Here is a 20,111-nt window from a genome sequence, read left to right on the forward strand (position 1 = left end):
AGGAGCCTTTCTAACCCAAACCATTCTGTGAGTTATGGGACAATCCATCATCTGTTGCTCAGCTCAGTAGTACAGTGACAGACCACTTCTCCGTCTAGTACATCCTATTGCTTTCTATACTTTCCTTGTACCATTACCTCCTTGGCTAAATTTTGCTGTTTATGGTGGTTCATACCATGGTATTTTTTGAATTCTCTGACAGCTAATATAAATAGTTCAGTTAGTTCATCACTGAAACAGTGTGGAGACCTATTTGGTAATGCTAAAAATCTTTCATGTGAGCATAGCTCCTGTAAAGTGGTTTTCCCATGTGTTTTTGCAAGGGGGTGCAGGCAGATCTGCACTGGCAGGACAAGAAACAAAGAATGTGTGCCATAGCACAGGGACACTTAACCAGCCAGTGAATGCATGTCCCAATGTAAATAATAAATGGAAAGCAATAAATAAAAGCAGTCAACTTCGTTGGGTTGGACATCTGAGACAGAGAAGTCAGAATCTGGTTTGCATACACCGCAACTGCCTGTAGACAGGAAAATTTGCTGTGGACTGGGAAGGAGATCTCGCAGCACTGAGGCACCTCTCCCCTGAGATCTTTCTTCTTCAAGTCCTTGCTTAATGTTTCTCCTGATCTTGCTTTGCAGCAAAGATCCATGACATCCAGATCACCGATGTCACTGAGACCAGTGCCAGGCTGCGCTGGGCCAGCCCCGAGCCACACAGTGCCTACACATTTGAGATCTCCATCACCGCTGCGCATGACCACTCGCTGGTGCAGAACCAAAACCTGACGGGCACTGAGCATATCATCCACGGCCTCAAGAGTGGACAGAAATACCTTGTCGTCATTATTGGCTACCAGAAAACCCAACCCAAAGTGACGTACACAGGGACTTTCAGCACAAGTGAGTATGTCCCGAGGAAAACACACAACATCTGCATTTTCATTAAATGGGCACAAAAATATGGGGAAAGTCCCACGTAAGTGATGGGCAATTGGTTGGGACCAACAATCAGAGCCCTGGCAATGATCAGCTGTGTCACTGCAGGTCCTGCATCCCCCAGACCAGCAGCCGGAGCTGGTTATGAAATGCAGCAAATGTGCTGCTTTACAACATGCGAGTTGACACTTCAGTGGTGTTAAACCAACACAGGCTGTGGGAGAAGTAAAGCTGGTCCAAGAGCAGGGTTTGTCTTATTATGTGTGCAAGAGGCTTTGCAGATTGGGTCTTGGTGGGGTCCAGATGGCACTGCTGTAAGTAATAGTAAGAGACAAAGTGGGTTAACACAAATCCAGTCCAGCCTGACTGTACAATAAGCAAGCAAAGCTTCCTTTCCAGTCACCATTTCTGTAGACACCCATCTACTTCACATATGATATTATAAAAAAAAAATCAACCTCAAAAGACAAATAAGAGATTAAATAGAGAGTTTAGTCTTTTGGGTACTCAAGCTCTATGTGTCCAGATCACATGTAAACCTCACCAAACACTTTGGCATGGCCAAAAGTTGCTGTCTAAGACACAGCCAAGTTGTTTGGTTGGTTTTTTTTTTTACTCTGGTTTGGCACAAACGTGGCTTGGCTTGGTGCTGTGGAGAAGTTTGCATTGGTCCTGCCAGTGCTGGCATCTCAGAGCCAATTTCAGCGCCCGTGAAGAGCCTTTCCGTTAGCTTCAGTGGGTTTGGATCAGGTCTGAAGTCTCTTACCTTCAAGAGCAATAAACATGCCCACAAAAATGTTGAGAAAAGACATCAGTGTGTGGGGAAGTAACCTTTTCATGTGCTGAGCTGGAGCTCCCAATGCGCAGGGAAGCTGCATTCCCACAAAGTAAATCTAGAACAAGAACAAATGGGGTAGGCAGTGGTGACATTCTATTTGTCTATCAGCTGTGACCTAAATGCTGGGTAGGACTGCCGCTCCCCCCCATACTCTCACCAGAAAAAAGCAAATCCACCCCCTCCTGTGGCTGCAGCCTCCTCCCACCCCCATGGAAAATAAGCCACAGGTTTTGCTGAGGATATAATAGGCTGCAGCTGTGCAGAACATGGTGCAGTATGAACCATGTTCTCCTTTCCATCACAAGTGACAATCCTCAACAGCATAGTTCCTAGAGAGATGTGAGGCCATGATGGGAGGAGTCTGAGAGGCATGCAATGAATGGACAGTCCTTGAGGACTGCAGGGGAACAAGAAAAGGTCCATCATGGACTATTTGCTCCCTTAGAGAATGCCACCATTTTCTGCCATCTCTAAGGCCAGAGGAGCAAAGCTAAACTAGCTACAGAGAGGCCGTGTCCAGCTCTTCAGCTCTTTCAAAGTCCCTCTGCAGCCGCATGCTGGGGTGTGAGTGGGAGCCCTGCGGATGAGCCCAACTGCACAGCAGAGCTGCTGGCTGGGGTCATCAAGCCAATTGCCTCTAAAAATCATCTCTGAACTGTATGTGCTGAGGTGAACAGCTCCAGACCTGACTCGTGCAGCCTGTGTGTGCCCTGTGCTGGAGCTGGGGCCAGTGGGTTTGGTTATGGCTATGCCGAGGGCACTGCCACAGATCCCCTTCTCCTTGGCTGACCCATCTGCTTCTGCCCCACAGAGACCTCAGCACAGCCAAAGGTGTCCGTGGCCAACATGATGCTCAACACAGAGCCACTGGAAGGTCCTGAGAGTTGTGAGTATGGGCAATAGTGGGAGCACTGGGCTGGGGGGGCTCTGCCAGGACTCCACTGAGAACCTGGACACTTGCACTCATCTTTCCCTTGCCTGCTTCTAAACCTAGAGCCAACAGGTCATAACAGAGATGACATTCCTGGCCATGCAGGTCTGAGCCCTGTATTCGGGTCTCTGGCTGGATCCAGAGCCCCTTGAAGGCTTCATGAGGGATGCAAACTGCATCCTGTTTCCATCACAGGAATGGGAGATGAGCCATGGCCCAACTGCTGGCTACTCCGCAGGGCCAAGCTGTGCTCCATGGCCTCCCCAGCATGTGTGGATGCAGAATATCCCCTGATACTTGCTCCCCACTTGGGGTGAAGAATAGGTCTTGGCTTCTTGGTGTAACACACAGCTCCCAACAAGGGTTTGACCAGAGGCATGGATCACAGGAGAGCTAGTGTCAAACATCTGCATAAATGTGGCTAAACAGAGGTAAACCTCCAGTTTCACCCCTCTGCCCATCTCCTCTTTCTCTGCCACTAGTGGTAAGAGAAAACACCACCTTACTAAGTGGTAAGAGAGTGCCACTATCCAGTAAACTGCCAAATGAGCAAGATGTCAGTTCCCACTATGTTGTTAATCCTGTCAACCTATGTTAACAACCCATAATCACTGTACATGTTAATATGTCATCTCACTGCTTTTATTGACATCTTACATTAGCATCACACTCATTGTACTGTAAGTGCCAGACTGCAACCCTTCTTCCAAGGCTCTGGAAGGGCTCTCAGCCTTCATGAAGCATCACAGCCCTGTTGCAGGCACCAGCTACAAATCTGGCATCCAAAACTCATCCCTGAATCATCATTCTTAAGTTTTTCCTTAAGCATTGCACTTGCACTGTAGCTCATTTTTTCCCTGAGGTGATATGAGAACTCAGGGAGATGCTGCTGCTTAATGCATTCACCCAGCAAGAGCTGCAAGGCTGCTGTTTGGGGTATGGCTGCTCATGATGAAAAGGATGAGCATGGACCTCATGTCTGACCGGTGCTACCCCTGGAGCTTGCTACAGCAGAGGGTTTGAGGGCTTGTGCTCAGCAGGGACCATCTCATTTCTGCCTTGCTGCATGTCCCATCATCCCACCCGTCCCATGTGTTCCCATTGATTGGTCCCTCTCCCTGACATTGGTATCCCCTGGGAAGCCTTCACCTGGCTTGTCCCCACGAGGTGACATGCATTTCCATGGCTTTAACCCCTTGTGTGCCAGTCCTTTGCAAACAAGGTGTGTTTAGGTCTGCCTGCAGGAAAATGGATGTGCTCTGTGCTCAATCTGTGCTTTGATGCAGACCTCTCAATCTCAGCTTCTCCCTGCAGCAAAAGTCTCTGCCTGAGGATTTCTGGCACACGTCAGTCTGGAGGATGCATTCCCAGGGAATGCTAATCTGAAGCTTTTCAACAGGCTAAAGACATTGAACAGGGCAGGGGATTGGGATGGGTTGTTCAGCTGAGTCTTCTCTATTCCTCGTGCGTAAGAAGAGAGGTGGTGCTTAAGGAGAGACTCGTGCGCAAATCTTCTGGTGGACCTTGGAAGAGGTCCCAAAATCCACCCTCCTTATATAGGCAAAGCAGCTGCTCATATGGGTGGCCTATCTCTGCTAATAAAAACTCTGGAATTTGGGCCTAAATCATAATTTCTGGACAGGAAAGGAATTTATGTAAATCCTCATCAAGCCATAAAGTGTTCTAGGTGCAGCTTTGCTTTGAGAGATAAACTAAACATACTTATGGATTCAGAGTTACTGCCAAGACAAATGGCTTTGAAAATATGTGGGAGTTGTGTGAGGGTCTGATCCCATGTGCACCAGCAGGGAGTAAGGGGCTCCCAACACCTTGGTCCATGGGACTTGGATGTGAGAGGAAGTCAGGAGTGGGGAGACAAGAAAGCTTAGAGGCTAGGGAAGGTTTGCCCTCAGCAAGAGGAATCACAGGAAGGAAATGCCACCAGTCCTGTACCAGGCTTTTGTTCTTTTCAATCTCTTTGCTTTTTCAGCTTTTAACCCTCTGAGAGTCACTCACCCTTTGCACCTTTTGACATGCAGATTGGCCAGACCCTTGCTTGCTGGACTTTGACATGGGCATGCAGTGCAAGGACTATCAGATTGTGTGGTTCTTTGACTACAAAAACAAGATCTGCAGCCAGGGTTGGTATGGTGGCTGCGGTGGTAATGCAAATAGATTTGAGGCCGAAGCTGAGTGCATTAGCAAATGCTTAAAACCATGTAAGTACCACATGGGGATGAATCCTTTTGTATTTGATCATGTTGTCAAATGATGTTCAGATCAGAGAAAAAATATCTTTAACATCCAAACCCATGCACTTTTTCCTCCAACAGCAGCAGAGAAAACTATGCAGCAGCCACCCCTTGAGAAAAGATTATCGTCAGGTAACACCCAAACCCCTCACTTATCACAAACCAAAGCAAATCCATTATTTCACCTAGACCATCTCATAGCATGCATCCACTTGTGTCCAGTACAAGATCACCAGTAGCATAGACTTGGTTTGCATTTGCTCCTTGACATGACCATGCCCTACCATCTGCTTTGCATGATGAAGTCCCATTGCATGCATGTTGTCCCACCAGGACACGCTGTGTTTGCACAACCAGAGTGCAAACTGCAGCAAAATGGGTGCTTTGTGAAAGGTTCAGATTTTCTGAGAAGGGTGAGGTGGCTGAACTGGTCCCAGAGCAGTTCCTATTATTGTTGCGTGACCACTCAATGCCACCACTCTGCAGCGTGTCTTTGTTGAGGTGTCAGACTTGCACACGTTTCACTGCATGTAACCAAACACTTGATGTAAAATCACTCCCTGGTTCTTGGGTCTCATATGCAGATGTCCTTTTTTGCACCAAAAGATGAAAATCCAAGTGGAGGGAGGAACCCACAGGGAACTGGCAATGATCTCCTCAGGGAGGTTCTGAGAACAAGGGCTTGTGTTTGCAAACCTCTGGGAGAACTGGTATGGAATTAGAGGCTTGAATTACCTGTGTTGGTTCAGCAAAGGTTGGGATGGGAACTTAACCCTAGCAAAGCCTTGCTATCAGAGCAGCCTCTCCTCCTTTTCAGGGTTTTTCAGGGTCCTTTGCAGAGATGGGAGGGAAATCCAGGAGTGAAGCAAGCGCTGGTACCTAATGGCAGAACTTTAATCCTTGCAGAGACATGACAGGACTTGAAAAGGGGGCAAATGAAGGACCCCTCCCATACATTTGATTTTCTCAGGTGTATTTTAGGCTCCTTAGATTAGACCCAGGAGATTCTGCTATTGGCAGCAGTGCACCCTGAGTCCAGCTGTGGGTGCCCCTGCAGAAACATGCAGGGAACCAAGGAGGAGAAGGCCACCACCAGCCATGGGGAGATGCCTGGGGTGGCAGCTGCCTGCAAAAGGAGATTGCAAGGTGCCTCCGGGATGAAGACAGACACCGTGGACAAAGATCCATTGGTTGCAGCCAGAGGAAGTAGTGTATGGCTTGTGCAGAAACTAGTCTAGAGCTGGGTTTTATCCTCATGGAGCAGGGAAACCTCCCCGATGTGATTTCCTCCAGGGGGCACGTGTTTCTGTCAGCCCCATCCCATAGACCAGCCCTTCCTGATCATCGTCACATGCCTCAATGCTGTTTCCAGCAACTGCTGTTCAGACTTAAGTGAAATTTCATGAACTTGGCACCATTCTGCCCTGGGCAGATAGTCAAGAAAAGCAAACGAGGGGCCCTGGAGGGATGCTTGTGTCACTGCCTGCCCTGCTCTATTTACTGCTTCTTTCTCTTTTTGTCTTCTGCAAAAGCCACAGACCCACCTCCCATTTGAAGCCTTTTAAATGCTGTGAAAACCTTTCACTATTGAATTTTTACACAAAAATAACATATATATATATCTATATATATTTTCTTTCCCATGACAAAATTAACTGTTAGTGCAACTGAGGCACTAGCCTCAGGACAGATTAAAAATCCTCAGGACAGATTAAAAATCCAGGCACTTTTTCTCCATGGGATGAATTAAAACCCTGGTTTATAGTGGCTGTCCCCATCTTTTGAACCTGATGGAGACAGTCACAATGTAAAAAACATTTGAGCTGCCAAGTTCATTCTTTCCATCAATTCTTTGACATTTTTTGGATAAGCTTTTATTTCGTTTATTGTGTTTTGGGCTTGGTTATTTGTTTTTTTGGGGGGGAGGTTTTAGTTCAAATGCCATCCAGGGGTTCAGCCAGAGGAGTTACTGGATGGTGCTGTGAAAATGAAGGGTGGCACCAGGCACTTGAGCAGGCAAACTGAAAGTTGCAATTCAAGTCAATTGTCAGATTCTGTGATTTCAAATTCCGGATTTGAAAACAGAAATACAAAAAAGAAATCCTGCTTCAAAAAGCTGCATTTAGAACAGGACAATGGGGAGGAGAACTCCTTCGGACAGGTGTCCTTCCTCAGGATGCATTCCGTTCCTCCTCTCTAAAGAGTCAAAGGATCACAGCATTGTTCTAGCAGCATCTGTTCAGTCACAGCATGGAGGCATTCCCGCATGCAGGAGAATAGGGAAAAATACAGTTAAAATGAGTGGTCAGAAAGGGTTTGGATGTTTGGCAGTATCTACCCAGAAGTGTACATGTGACTGGGCTGTGAGGTCTCTGACACCGTCCGGGCATCTCCATGTTTGTCCTGGGAGCACTCCTGCTACAGTGATCCTGGGCTCCGGGCAGCTTCCACAACCAACCACAATTTCCTTTAAAGCAAGCCTGCCACCAACGCTTTGGTATTGCCCAGGGCCCACTGCCAGACCTGTTTTCTAGCTGGGATTGCAGGGATAATCTTCTGTGCCTGTTTCCTGTAGAAACTTTAGAAGGGTTTAGCCTGCCTTGGCTTTCATCAGGCCCCAGAGAAACTTGCTGGCAAACAAACCCTTCCATATATTCACCCTATATCAACATATTCTTCCCTACATTCACTTGTGGGTATCTTGGCGCTGTCTTTCTGGTAGTACAGAGACTTGGTGAGATCTTTCAGCCCCCTGCAATTACTGCCTGATTGCTTTTGACTGTTGCTTGGGATGGGCAGAATCACAGAAAGGTGAATATAAAGTTGTTATCTCACAAAATCCTGCCTTCACATGGGGAGTCCAAGGGTCACAGCTGGTTCAGGCACCTTTGCTGTCACCAAAGAGCTATTTCTGGGTGCCCTGTGTGATTACAAGGGGGCTTTTCACCGTTTCAGACAAGTCCTTTCATTACCTTGATTTCTGGCACCTGGTTTTACAAAAGGCATGACCCTAAGACAAGATGATCAGAAGGTAACTTGAAGACCTGATTCCCCCTGCAGTCACTGCTGGTGTGCTCTGTATGCAGTGATCTAGCAAAGAAAGTCGTAAAGGAATTTATTTTATTTTAATGCATTAAAAAAGGGGCTCAAGCTGCAAATACCCTCCAATGAGAGCAACTCCATGCTTTGCCTTCAGCTGCTGGTCTGCTTTACTGAATTACTGGTTTGACTCATGACTTAGATATTCACTCATGCCCAGGTCTGGTGGTTCAGGGCTGGTGACCTCAAAAGAAAGACTTTCTGCAGACAAAGAGATGGGATTTAGTCACAGGAGATGTGCAGAGTCTGTGCTGTGGTTGCCCTTTCTGAGCTTGCATGTCAGCTCTGCTTGCAGGCATTGCTCTGCCATGCGGATACTTTCAGAAAGACTGTGGCTCACCAGGAGTGTTATTGCTGACTTCTGCTCCTGCTTTTACCCACAGTCATGGACATCTGCCAGCTGCAAAAGGACGAGGGGACCTGCAGGAACTTTGTGCTCAAGTGGTACTACGACCCCACAACCAAGAGCTGCGCCCGGTTCTGGTACGGCGGCTGTGGAGGCAACGACAACAGATTCAACACACAGAAAGAATGTGAAAAGTTCTGTGTCCCTGGTAAGCAGAAAACGTGCAGCTGGGGAGGGTTTGGCCATGTCCCCAGGCTAGTGGAAGGTGATCCTGCCTGTGGCAGCGGGCTGGATCTGGGTGAGCTTTAAGGTCCCTCCCAGCCCAAATCAGTCTGTGATGCTGTGATTTCCAGCACAGTGCATGACTATAGTGAGCTTACTTGTGGTGCTCTGGGTTCCATAGCAAGTCCTGGCAATGAACTGCTTTCCCTTCCCTTAGTATCCGGCGTCCCCTCATGCATGGAGTAACTGCATTTATTTTCTCTTTCTCCATCAAACCTTTTCAGGTAACATCAACCCTGGTGTGGTGACGACGATAGGAACATAGAGCCAGAGACCTGTCAACACATTACCTCTGAGACAGCCAGAAGCATCGGCCATTCCCACCCTACCCCTCTAGAAGCTAAGGGTATAGACTACCTTGCACTGTGCTATTTCATGCTTTTACTTCCAAGCAAACCCTGAAGAAAGCGTTTTGCTTCATGACCTATCAATATGGTGCTAAACTGTTTGCGGACTGAGTGCTACATGTGTCCAGGTTATATTGTATAGCTTCAACATTACCAAATATTTACCTAATTGCAGATGGTTCTAATCTCTCAGTGTGCCTCTAAATTCCCCTTTCTCCTTGATTCCAGCCATTGGCCTTTCTCAGGCACCATAAAAATGAGACAAAAAGAAAAAGACCATTATAACGATTTCACTGCCACTGTTACCTGCTTGCTTTTACTGTCCTCATAATGGAGTGTAATGTTACAGGGAAGCCCTCATGTAAGAGAGAAGCTGATTCTGATAAACAAACGGTTCCATTTTCAATTCTTCCTTGGGTTCTGGTTTGTTTTTTTCTCCTTTTGCTGGATTTTGTTCCAGGCTGGACCTCCTGTAACAGCTGTGGCCAACCAAACCAGTCAGGAAAAGGCAGCAAGGTTTCCAAATGCAAATGTACTGCTGGGACCAAGGCCACAACTTTTGAATTGTGGTGTAGGATGCCTCTGGCACCCTTCTGATGTCTTATGTTTTATAAAACACAAAGCAAAGCAACTGGGGAGGGGGGCAGAGGCTTGGGGGGGGGGGGGGAGTTATTTTTATTGTGGAATCTGTGTCAGGAATCTACACAAGAACTTTTGAATAAAGTCTAATGGAGGTTTTGAGAAACTCGTGGGTTTGTCTTTGTGGGCATCAGTGGAGGCATTTTCCAAGGCCTGGGAAGCATTTTATAGACGGAAATCCCCCTGGCCCTTAAAGGAAGGATAGATGTAGTATGGATGGATACTCAGGGGGACATCAGTGAGGTACTGCTAGTAATCAAGGATTTTCCAGTTTAGAAAGAGGTGGAAACCGAGATCTGTCTTGGTTGTGAAATCTCTATCGGTTTAAAACCATTAATAACACCATTTACAAGATAGATAAAGCTGTCTGGGTGCCTCAGATCCACTTGGGAAGCTGCCCTGTTTATTTGGTACCACCTCTGAGCACATCAAAAAGGCTTCATTAAAAAAGAGGGGAATAGGTAACTTTTATTTATACATTACTATAATTGGCTCTTGCAATAGCAGCACCCAGCTACCGCTGCTCCGGCGGGCAGAGCCTGCCCTGCACTTCGCTGTGCACAGGGCATGGCCAAGTCCCCCTTTCATTGCTTTCACGCGGTATAAAAGCTGCATGAAGGCATCCTCTCCTCCAGACCCCCCACTCTGCAGCACAGGAGCGGTGTCCCCAGTGCCTGTTTGCCGGGAGAGATGCTCTCAACTGACCACGCTCCCTCCGGGACGCAAAAGCACAGCCCGGCTCTCGCAGCGTGCGCAGGGAGCGGGCGGCCTCACCCTCCCCCAGCATCGCGGGGCTGCGGGAAGCTGCAGCCGCCCCTCCAGCGCCTTTTAAGGTAGCGCCTTGCACTCCGGGCCCGGGGCCAGCGGCCGCGGGGCGCACATGGGAGTGATCTGCGGCTGGAGCGCATCTGCCAGCGTGGCTGCGGGACCGCACCGCGGGCGCAATAGCTCCGACCGGCTCCGCAGAGCACCAGGATCCGATCCCGTCCCCCGCGTCACCAACCCCCCATCCTAGGGAAGGAGGTTGCATCCTTAGCGTGTTTTTTCCTGGAGATGAGTTTGCTCTGGACAAACAGTTCCCATCCCCTCGCAAAACTGTTTATTTGCAGCATCCTAAAAGAACTGCCCGGAGCTTGGAGCAACCTGCTCTAGTGGAAGGTGTCCCTGCCTGTGGCAGGGGTTGGAACTGGATGAACTTTAAGGTCCTTTCCGACACAAACCAGGCTGGGATTCTGTGATTCTATGAAATGCAGACACTGTTGATGAACTCGAGATAGATGTGGTGGATGTTGGTATGTCTTTTAAGCAGGCCTTCTTATGCAGACACCCTATCTAAAACTTCTGCAGCAAAAATACGCTTGACTTTGCTTTCAAAGGTACAGCATCAGTCTTCCCCCCAGTTCTTCCCCCCCCTCACCTGAGAGGGAGATAGCAAAGATGCAAAAGCAGTGAGGCCAGGAAGGTTTGACCATCCATATAGACATTATGGGTGGGTTATGGTTGCCTACATCTAGGTGATGTGTCATTTCAGAAACCCTTGGGCACCAGTTACACAGTGCATGTGGGGTCTCCTTAACGTTTAACATGTCTTCCAACCCCACACAGGTGCTGTTAAGTGCTTTGACTTGCAACAGGAGCTCGCATTTAGGTTAATGACCACACCTAAAGGCAGGTATGAATGGAGGCTTTGTAGTTTCTTCTGGGCAACCTTACTGTGAAATGGTCCATGAGAAGGGTCATTGGTAAAATAAGGCCTGGTGGCTCTTCTGATGGGACAGAATTAGCATTAGGCCTTGAGGACAAAGCATTAAGTCCAAGACTTGCTTGGACTTTATGCAGGTCTCCAAGGCAGGATCAACCCAACCTACATCAGCCCTGCAAAAGTCTGTCTACCCTGTTCCCAGGAAATTCCAGTGATTTAGGCCAATTCTGTAATTGCCCTCAAGGGTCACAGTGGGCACTCTCTGGGACAAACTATTACATGGTTTTTCAATAGCCAGTCTCAAATCTCATTTCCTTTAACAGAAACTCAGAGTGCTTTGGAGGAACATGCTGCCCTTGGATGCCAGTGAGGTATGAGGCTGCTGGTGAAAACTACAGGCTTCAGTACCAGAGCAGAGACATAAATAACCTTTTTATGATACTGACGGTATCATAAAAATTAAGAGTGGGACATGTAGCAGAATTAGGCATTGCAGACAGACCCTTACATTTAGGATAATGCCAGCATTTAATGCTTGATTAGCTTCTCTTCATGCTGTAGGTTTGCACTGAAATATAACCTTCTTGGGCAACCTTTACAAGAAGAGGCAAAATGGCTCTGACACATTTTATTAGCCAGTGTTTAATTTATTACATCAGTAAAAGAAGCCAGTCTGAAAGCGTATGGATGTACACATGTACCTGCTGAGCTGTTCTCAGTTAAAGTGGGGTTTCCAGAGGTGCCACACCAAAGCAATGCCCTACACCACAACTGCTGACACTGCAAGGTCGAGAGTTTAAGGAAAAGGATGTTGTCCATGCCAGGTGTTCCTGGAAATCAGGGTTGTGTCCGAGTGCTTCAGCAAAGATGCAGATAAACTTGAAGCAGCTAACTCTGGAGGAAAGGATCCTCAGATAACTGAGACATACCTTAGCCACAGGTCATCTATGTGGCCATTACCCTGCCCTTCATTACTCTCCTTGCTTTAGCCTCTTGCTTTTGAGGTGGAAATAATACATCTCCCAGCCCTAAAGTCATTAAACCTCTGAGTAACAAGGAGCTGATAAGCTGAGATGAGGGCGTTTGGAAGATGTTACATTTCGTAGGTGCTCATTTGCTTTCTGCCTGTGATGTGTTACAGCCCCTGTGCTCCCATAGGTGGTCACTCCAGGGAGCAGCATCTCACAGATAGCTTACCACCAGCAAGCACCATTCGCATGAGCTAATATGAGTGCTCCACTGCAGACATGCTTCCCACCAACACCAGCATCCCCCATGGCTTTAAATCCTGCCATCATTTTAACCCCATGGTAACTCTCCAGCCTTTGCCCTTTCCGAGCAATGGGGACTGCTCACAAAATGGCAGCAGGCAGCTTGCCGAAGTGCAGCCTTTTGCCAACAGCAAATCCATGGCTGAGTTGGACGTGGCAGGGTGCAGAGCCTGCAAAGAGCCGGGCCTGGGCTCCAGCTGCGCAGTGATTTATGAGACAGCAGCAGCGGGTCTGTATTTCAGTCAACCAGAGCAGATCCAAACCAGATGTTTAACCTTTATCTCCATTGCGGGGATGGAGGAGCAGGCAGGGGAGAGAGGAACGGTCAAGTTTCCATGAGCTGCAGCTCCACTGCCTTCCAAAGTCAGCTCATAAAGAAAAATGAGCCCTATCAGCCAGGAAACCTTGCTTTGGTGAACTATATGTTTTGTTTTGACCTTTGCTGCTATAGCGACTGGGCTGAAATAGAAGTGCAGCCGGCTGTGATGACCTCACTGTATGCCTCTAGTAAAATCTGATACTACAAAGGTAGAACCAGTGCAGATGGTTGAAGATTTGCACATAGGCTGTGCTCTGGTGAGACTCCACTTGCAGCACTGTGTGCAGTTCTGGTGTTCTCAGCATGAGAAGCACATGGAGCTGTTGGAGCAAATCCAGAGGAGGCCATGAGGATGATCAGGGGCTGGAGCAGCTCCTGTATGGAGACAGGCTGAGAACATTGGGGCTGTTCAGCCTGGAGAAGAGAAGCTGCGTGGAGACCGTGTTGAGGCTCCCTTGTTAGCTGCTGCTTCTCTACTCCAGCCCTTAGAGCATCCTTGTATTTACTGAAGGTTTAACTGCAGTGCATGTCGATCTTGGGCAACAGCATTACCACTTAGTGTCTAGCAATGAAAAGCTTAACCAAGTGCCATTTGGACAGGAAAGTTACACATGCTCACTCACTGCTCACACATTTTTCCCCAGAAATCTGGCAATTTCTGTGGCAAGAACTGTTTTCTGAGTAAAAGGTGATCAATGGCTCAAAAGAGTTTTGCAGCAGGAGGATTAAACACAGCGAGCCTGACATTTCTCATTAACCCACAGCTCTGCTGCCCTCATGGCACTGCATTTTGTCCCTGTTCATTTTTGTTATACTGCTAGAAATGAGTGACGACCTTGGGAAAGGCTGCGAGCTTGAGAGCCTGCTCCTGCCCTGGGTGCTGGGTCCCTGCATAGCTCTCCAGGGGAAGCATCCAGCTGCCTGGACTCTGGGGCTTGCAGCACTTGGAGTTCTGCAGGGGTGGATGTTGGATGGGACAGTTTGACACATAGCACAAAGCTGCCAGATCCTGGAGCCATTTCCAACGGAATGACTCAAAATCCCCACCAACCCCGGCTGCATCCTCAGATTCCTTCTCTTTCTCCATTCCTTCTCCATCCCCCAGCTGGGATACAGATCAGGGGCAAAAGCACCACAGCTGTGCCTCGTCTTTTGTGCCACCACAGCAATGCATGCAAGTCATCCCAGACTGGCTCCTTAGTGAGCTTAGATTGTTTATTTCATGCTATTTCTCCCCCAGGATGGAAGCAGCAATGGGAGAAGGCAGAGCGGTACCTCCAGAGCAGCACCTTTGTCTTCATCCCTAAAAGCCTGCATATGCAGAGCAGGTTGTAGGTTTCAATCTGGGACTAAAAGCAGCAAGCTATCCAACAGGGAATCTAACAATTCAGATGGTACCCTGAGAAACCTCAGTGGATGAGCCCACAAGGTCTTTGAGAACAGCAGCAACTCATTACATTGGTGTGACACAAACCAAGCTCAGCTTGGGAACCTCGGAGCTTTCAGAGCTCCATTAGGTGATACCTGCATATTGCCCATAATCTTAGGAAATGTGTGCTAATTCTCCTCCCTAGGGAGGCTATTTCTCAAACTAGACCCCCCTTTTCACCCGCTTCCCAGCAGGACAGGGTGTATTAGCCAGGTTTAGCAGCCAAGTGCAAAAGCCTTGTTAGTATTAGAAAAGTATCTGCCATTTGGAAGAGCTGAATGAGCTCTGAAGTGCTTGGCATTAAAGCCAGCTTAATGCTGAAAGCAGGAGGCGAGCGAGGAAGTCAGGCCTTGTGCCTGTGTGGACTTGGGGATGGGGTTAACCCCATATTAAAGAGCCTGACCCCAGGGTTACCTCCCATTTTTAGTATATTTCCCATTCTGATCAAAGCTGTATCTATCCATCCCATTTTAATGCCTCCAGCACAGACCAGCCCCAGCTGCATTAGGAAGGAGTGTGAGCATTGGGAAACAGATGGTGACCCTTCCCACACTGGGCTTGCAGCAACTCCATGGCTTCAGGAATCAGCTGCTATCACCTGCACATCTGCATTTCACACCCCAGGAGCTGTTCCCTCCCCCATTTAGATGCCATTCAATAGCTTTTTCAGTCCCCTAAGTGTCCCTTATCCATCTCACCCTTCCCTCCATTCAAAGCCCCCAGTTTGAGATCTCAGTTTTGGTCACAGGCATTTGAGCTCAGTTCGGAAGCGGTGCACTGAAAACACCACCTCTTTTCCACCCCTCTCCTTCTGCCTCTGTGACAGGCAGCTGCTGAATGCTGCCTCCCATTTATTTATTTGATATTTTATTTTAATTTACTTTTTGGGAATAAAAAAAAACATTTCTGTTTGAGTCTGGAGCAGAACTCATTGCAAAAGAGCAGGCTGTACTCTGGCAGTCCCTGCATTGTCCCTACAGCTGTGTTCCATTGCGAGGCCATTTAATGCTGGTGGTCACGTAAAGATGTGGAGGAGAACACCCCCATTGCACATTTTCTTTGACAGCCTGTACTTGTGAGTGGTAAGCTCTCCCCCAAAGGAAGCAAATGCTTGTGTCTGCTCATAATTCTGCTATACGATGGGTCGAATAATCCTTTTGCAGGTGCAAAAGGAGAGGAAGAGCAGAAAGGATTTGTTTCTGCAGAAAGGCATCTCCTGAACCGCTGCCTCCCCTTGTCCAGCCCCGGTCCCGTACGCGCTTGTCTGCACCAGAAATCCTAGGAATTTCCAGTGCACCGCTCTCAGGAAATCTCTGCATTCTCACAGACGTGTCTCCAGAGGGACACTGATTGCACAAGACAGGCTGAGTGTGGGGAAGGGATAGTCCAGAAACAGAGAATGACAGGAATACCGAGCAACAGCTCCATCGGAAAAAACAGTCAGGAGCTTGAAGCTCCTCCAGACCACTGCTCTGGAAACCAAGCTGAAAACCTTGTGACATCAGGTGCTCTCCAGAGGTCGCTGCTATTTCCCAGCTGTAAAGCCCTAGGAACGTCACTAGCGGTCCATGGTGGACTTTGGAACAGCTGAAAAGACAACTCTGTGGTGCCCAAGCGGCATCCTGCAGCAAGCTTCCCATTGAACACCATGGCAAGCCTCTGGCAGCTCAGTGTTGGAGAGCACAAAAGCACATCAGTCTTCATTTGCTCTGAGGATCCAACACCTGGAAGCAGAGCATGAGCAAAGCAGGACGCAGAAGGAGAGAGCATCTTCCAGGCCTCCTTGTGGTCATTTCTTTGCTTCAAAGAACTCCCAACACTGGGGGACTACAGGGAATAAATTTCTCAGGTGTTCTGCAAAAAAAAACAGAGCAGGTTTGTATTGCACACAGGTGAGGGTAGTGAGCAGATCACACAGATGCAGAGCAAGAGATGCAGGAGAGAGATGGTCTTGTGGAAGAGGGGCTGAGGACGTGTTTTCTTTGCCTTTTTGATCTGATTTCAGGCGAGGCATAAGGTTGTTTAAGGAGATATATATTTGCATTTTGTAAAATGAGCACATTACAAGAAGTGTTGCTGAAAGTTTTATGGGTATGTTGGAAAGCCACTTGCAAGTGAATGGAAATGGTTATCCCAAAGGAGATAGTGCAATCCCAAATTTGTCACTGATTGCATCCCCTGCAAATAACACCCAACCACCCTATTTTGGAGGTTGGAAACAGGATAAAGAAATCTAACGATATAACGTACAACGTACATTTTACAAACTCTTATATTTTACATACATAGGAGCACCTCTGCTCGGGACACAGGCTGAGAGAGCTGGGCTTGTGCAGCCTGGAGGAGAAGGCTCTGGGGAGACCTTAGAGATGTTGAGCAGCTGGAGGATGATGGATATGTTATGAACACGAGCAAGAGGATAGAGATGAGATGAAACAAACGATCAGCTCAACATCCTCCCACAGGCTTTACCTTCCCTCTGTGTGACGGGCTTGAGCCAGACCCCGGGGCCTATCAATCACCCTGGCCTTGGGGTAGCCAGTCTTGCACCCCTCGGCTGGATTTTTCCCTTGCTCTCCGCCATCCAACAGCCAGGACTGACCCCAGGCTCAGACCCCTCTGACTTTGCAGTCCCTTCCAAGCTCCATCAGTCTGGATCTTCTCCCTGCCTGCCCCGGCTCTGACTCACAAGGCAGCCCCAACTGCGGCCGGCACCGGGCTGAGCATCGTCTCACTGCCTCCCACACAGATCCGGGACCCAGCGGAGAGCTGCAATTAGCTCATTGTTGGGGAGCCGCCAACCTGACCACAGAGGGAATGGAAAGGAAAGGGAGAGAAAGAAAAAGGAGGAGTAGAGACATACAAAAAGGAAGGAAAAAGGAGAAAAGGAAAACAGGAAAAAGAATGAAAGGAAAAAATATATTTATATAAACAAGAAATAAAATAAGGAAAAAAGAAATCCGAATTAGGAAAAAGAAATAGAGAAGAAAAGAAAGAAGAAAAAGGAAAAAAATAAAAAGAAAAAAGAATAAAGAAAAATGGGAAAAAAAAAAGAAAGAAAAAATAATAAAAGAAAAAAGGAAAAAGGGAAAAAAGAAACCCAGAAGTACACGCTCAAACCAGGAGGGATGCAAGTAAACACCTCACTGCCTGGAGAAGCAAGTGTTTTTAAAGACCCTGCTTGGTCAGTCTCCTCTCTGAGCTGGTTAAGACACAAGGATTATTTGCAGCCATAAATCCCCATGTGAGATTTGGAGGAGGTCCCTTGCTGATGTTATTGTTGCTGCCTCTTGATCTAAGAGCCAGGTTGGTGGGAAAAAAGGAGATTTTGGTCAACATCCCCAACAACTTTAATACTGGTGAAATTACCATCATTTATCTGTGAGGGTTCCCGCACAACTGTGTCAGAAAGACAGGGTCCCCCAGGACAGCCTGCAGGCACCTGGTCCCCTGCCCTTATCCCAGTCCATTCAGTGAAAAATACCATTACCTTTTTCCAGAAGAACTGCACAGATTCTGCAGAAATGGGCCTCAGCTGCAGATGATCAACATGAGACATGTGGAGCTGCTGCAGCAAGTCCAGAGGAGGCCAGGAATCAGAGAGCTTCAGCACCTCTCCTATGAAGCCAGGCTGAGAGAGCTGAGCTTGTTCAGCCTGGCAAAGAGAAGGCTCCTTAACGGTGGACCTTAGAGCAGCTCCAGTGCATGTAAAACCAGTAAATTAGCACAGGAATGGAGATTAATTAGACTACAACTAAATTGACATAACAACCAGAAAGAGCAGCTCTGATGGTGTGCACACGGACCCACATCGGGCTCCATGGATGCAGTGCTTCCTTCCTCGGGACCATACATGACATGAATATATATATATACATATATATATATATATATATATATATATATATATGTATATAAGAGAAACCCAGGACTTGTCTGCAGCCTGAGCTGCATTCATAGACCAGAGCCAGACCTTTTACCAGCTCACTGGGAATAAGCAGCAAGGGAGATGCCAAGGGCTGCATTAACATCTCCTAAACCTCTTGCAGCCTGGAGCAGGATGAAGTGCAAGGGAAGGTACATCCCTCAGGCTCTGGCTGCAGTTGAAGGGCATGTGAGCCAGCCATGGTTTTACACATCAAGCATCAAGGTCCATCAGAATGAAACCAGCCTGTGAGCTTAAACCAAGTTGTTTCTTTATCCAACAAGTGGGAGGAAAGCACCTCATGCATCTACCATGGGGCTACATCAGATATGGATGGGATATAAAGTGATGTTGAAAAGCCAGAGAGCAAAACTCACCCAACTCTTACTGACACTGTCCTACACCCAGTGTAGATCACAGCTCTTTATTTCTTGCCTAATTTTAACAGCCTTGCTCAGAATCAGAAGGCAGAAACAGTTTAATGGTTCAAGTCCCAGTGAGTGCAGCACCTCTGGGGACTGAGATCTGCCCATCCCCAGGCACATGCCCTGCCCTGGAGTCAGAAACCCTGCAGGATTCAGGTCCCATGCAGACATAAGAGTGCCACCTGCTGACACTGGAGAATGTACAGCATCACCTATGCATTAATCTGTCACCTGTCCCCAAGGCAGAGCCAGCACCTGCCTTCAAGGACACACTGCCTGGTGATGCTGGTCCTCATTCTCCTTGCAGGAAAGGACAACACTGGCTGAGGTTGGAGGGGAACCACCATGCTGCAAGCAGCTCTTGGCAATACACTCGGGTAGTGGTAAAGAATTTTCAGGGCCTTTTATTTGTAGTTTGTGGCTGTTGATTATTTTTTATATATAATATATATGTATGTTGAGACATTGAGTGACTCTCTGGAGAGGTTCAAGGGCTCACAAGGCAGAGTTGAAACCCCACTAACATATTTTATAGAGCAGGGAGAGCAAAGCCTTGGTGGGGTGGGAGCAAGAGGCGGAACTCTGTTTAAAATGGAAAGCATTGTATGGCTCCCTCCTGTAAGGCCAGGTCCTGCTGGAGGCTCATGATGCAGATGCTGACTGTGTCCTTACAGCTTTTACAGCCTGACTTTGTGGAGGGAAAGGGCAGCAGTAAGGCCACAGCCTGTTTTGACCCCAATAATGATCTGGTCCTTGCAGGGCTCTTGGCATCTGAGGAAGCTTTTGACTGCCCAAATGCTGGGAAAGGGATTATGGCTCAGGAAGGAGGAAACCTCCCTGCAACTCAGGTATGGCCAGTGCAGCACCAGGGGGATTTGGACCACCATAAATCATGAGCAGCAAGAGCCTCCCCCTGTCCAGCACCCCAAGAACACACAAGAGATGTGCCTTTTCCAGGGCAGGCCCAAGGTTTTATTCTTTGAAAAGAAAAAAAGCATCCTCGGTTGCACTTTGAGCAACTTGGATGGCTGGCACTTATTCTATCCAGGAAGATGATTCCCTGGCTACAGGCTGCATTCAGGAAGCTATTTGCAAAAATTACATATGGTTGTTTTTTGTCTTTGTTTTTAACTCCCAGTTTGCTCATCCCATCCCCACTGTTAACCGAGCTCTAAATGATCTCTGATACAGTCTCACACTGGAAGTCCACTGCAGCCCTACCGACGTGGCTAATCCTCAGGAAATGGTATAAATAAGCTAAGAACCCATCCAGCATCTGAGCCCTTGGCTTTGCCATTTTCCAGAAACTCAGGGGTTTCTCCCAGCTGATCCAAGGCAGAATTTACAGTCTTTTCCTCCAATTAGTGT

The 20,111-nt window shown here is 47.9% G+C and overlaps 1 protein-coding gene across 17 annotated transcripts in view; it reads left to right on the forward strand.

Annotated features, from left to right (window-relative positions):
- The window catches only part of LOC133273098 (collagen alpha-1(XI) chain), a 472,710-nt gene that overhangs the window by 41,483 nt on the left and 411,116 nt on the right, over positions 1-20,111 (forward strand). For 3 of the 17 annotated variants that reach the window (XM_061461125.1, XM_061461251.1, XM_061461261.1), the window contains 4 exons: positions 642-902; positions 2,588-2,662; positions 8,442-8,612; positions 8,911-9,778. The exons of 9 other annotated variants lie outside the window; for them this stretch is intronic. In XM_061461125.1, coding sequence (XP_061317109.1) covers positions 642-902; positions 2,588-2,662; positions 8,442-8,612; positions 8,911-8,951 — 548 coding nt within the window. In that variant the 3' untranslated portion in view covers positions 8,952-9,778. Of the gene's footprint in view, positions 1-641; positions 903-2,587; positions 2,663-4,697; positions 4,927-5,040; positions 5,092-8,441; positions 8,613-8,910; positions 9,779-20,111 lie in introns of those variants that run through there. 5 more of the 17 variants (XM_061461086.1, XM_061461183.1, XM_061461095.1 and 2 more) reach the window with 4 other exon arrangements.

The sequence above is a fragment of the Pezoporus flaviventris genome, unplaced genomic scaffold (genome assembly GCF_033815535.1).
Source record: "Pezoporus flaviventris isolate CSIRO_AGI_PZ_B2104156 unplaced genomic scaffold, CSIRO_AGI_Pfla_v1 ptg000001l, whole genome shotgun sequence".
NCBI classification, from domain to species: domain Eukaryota; kingdom Metazoa; phylum Chordata; class Aves; order Psittaciformes; family Psittacidae; genus Pezoporus; species Pezoporus flaviventris.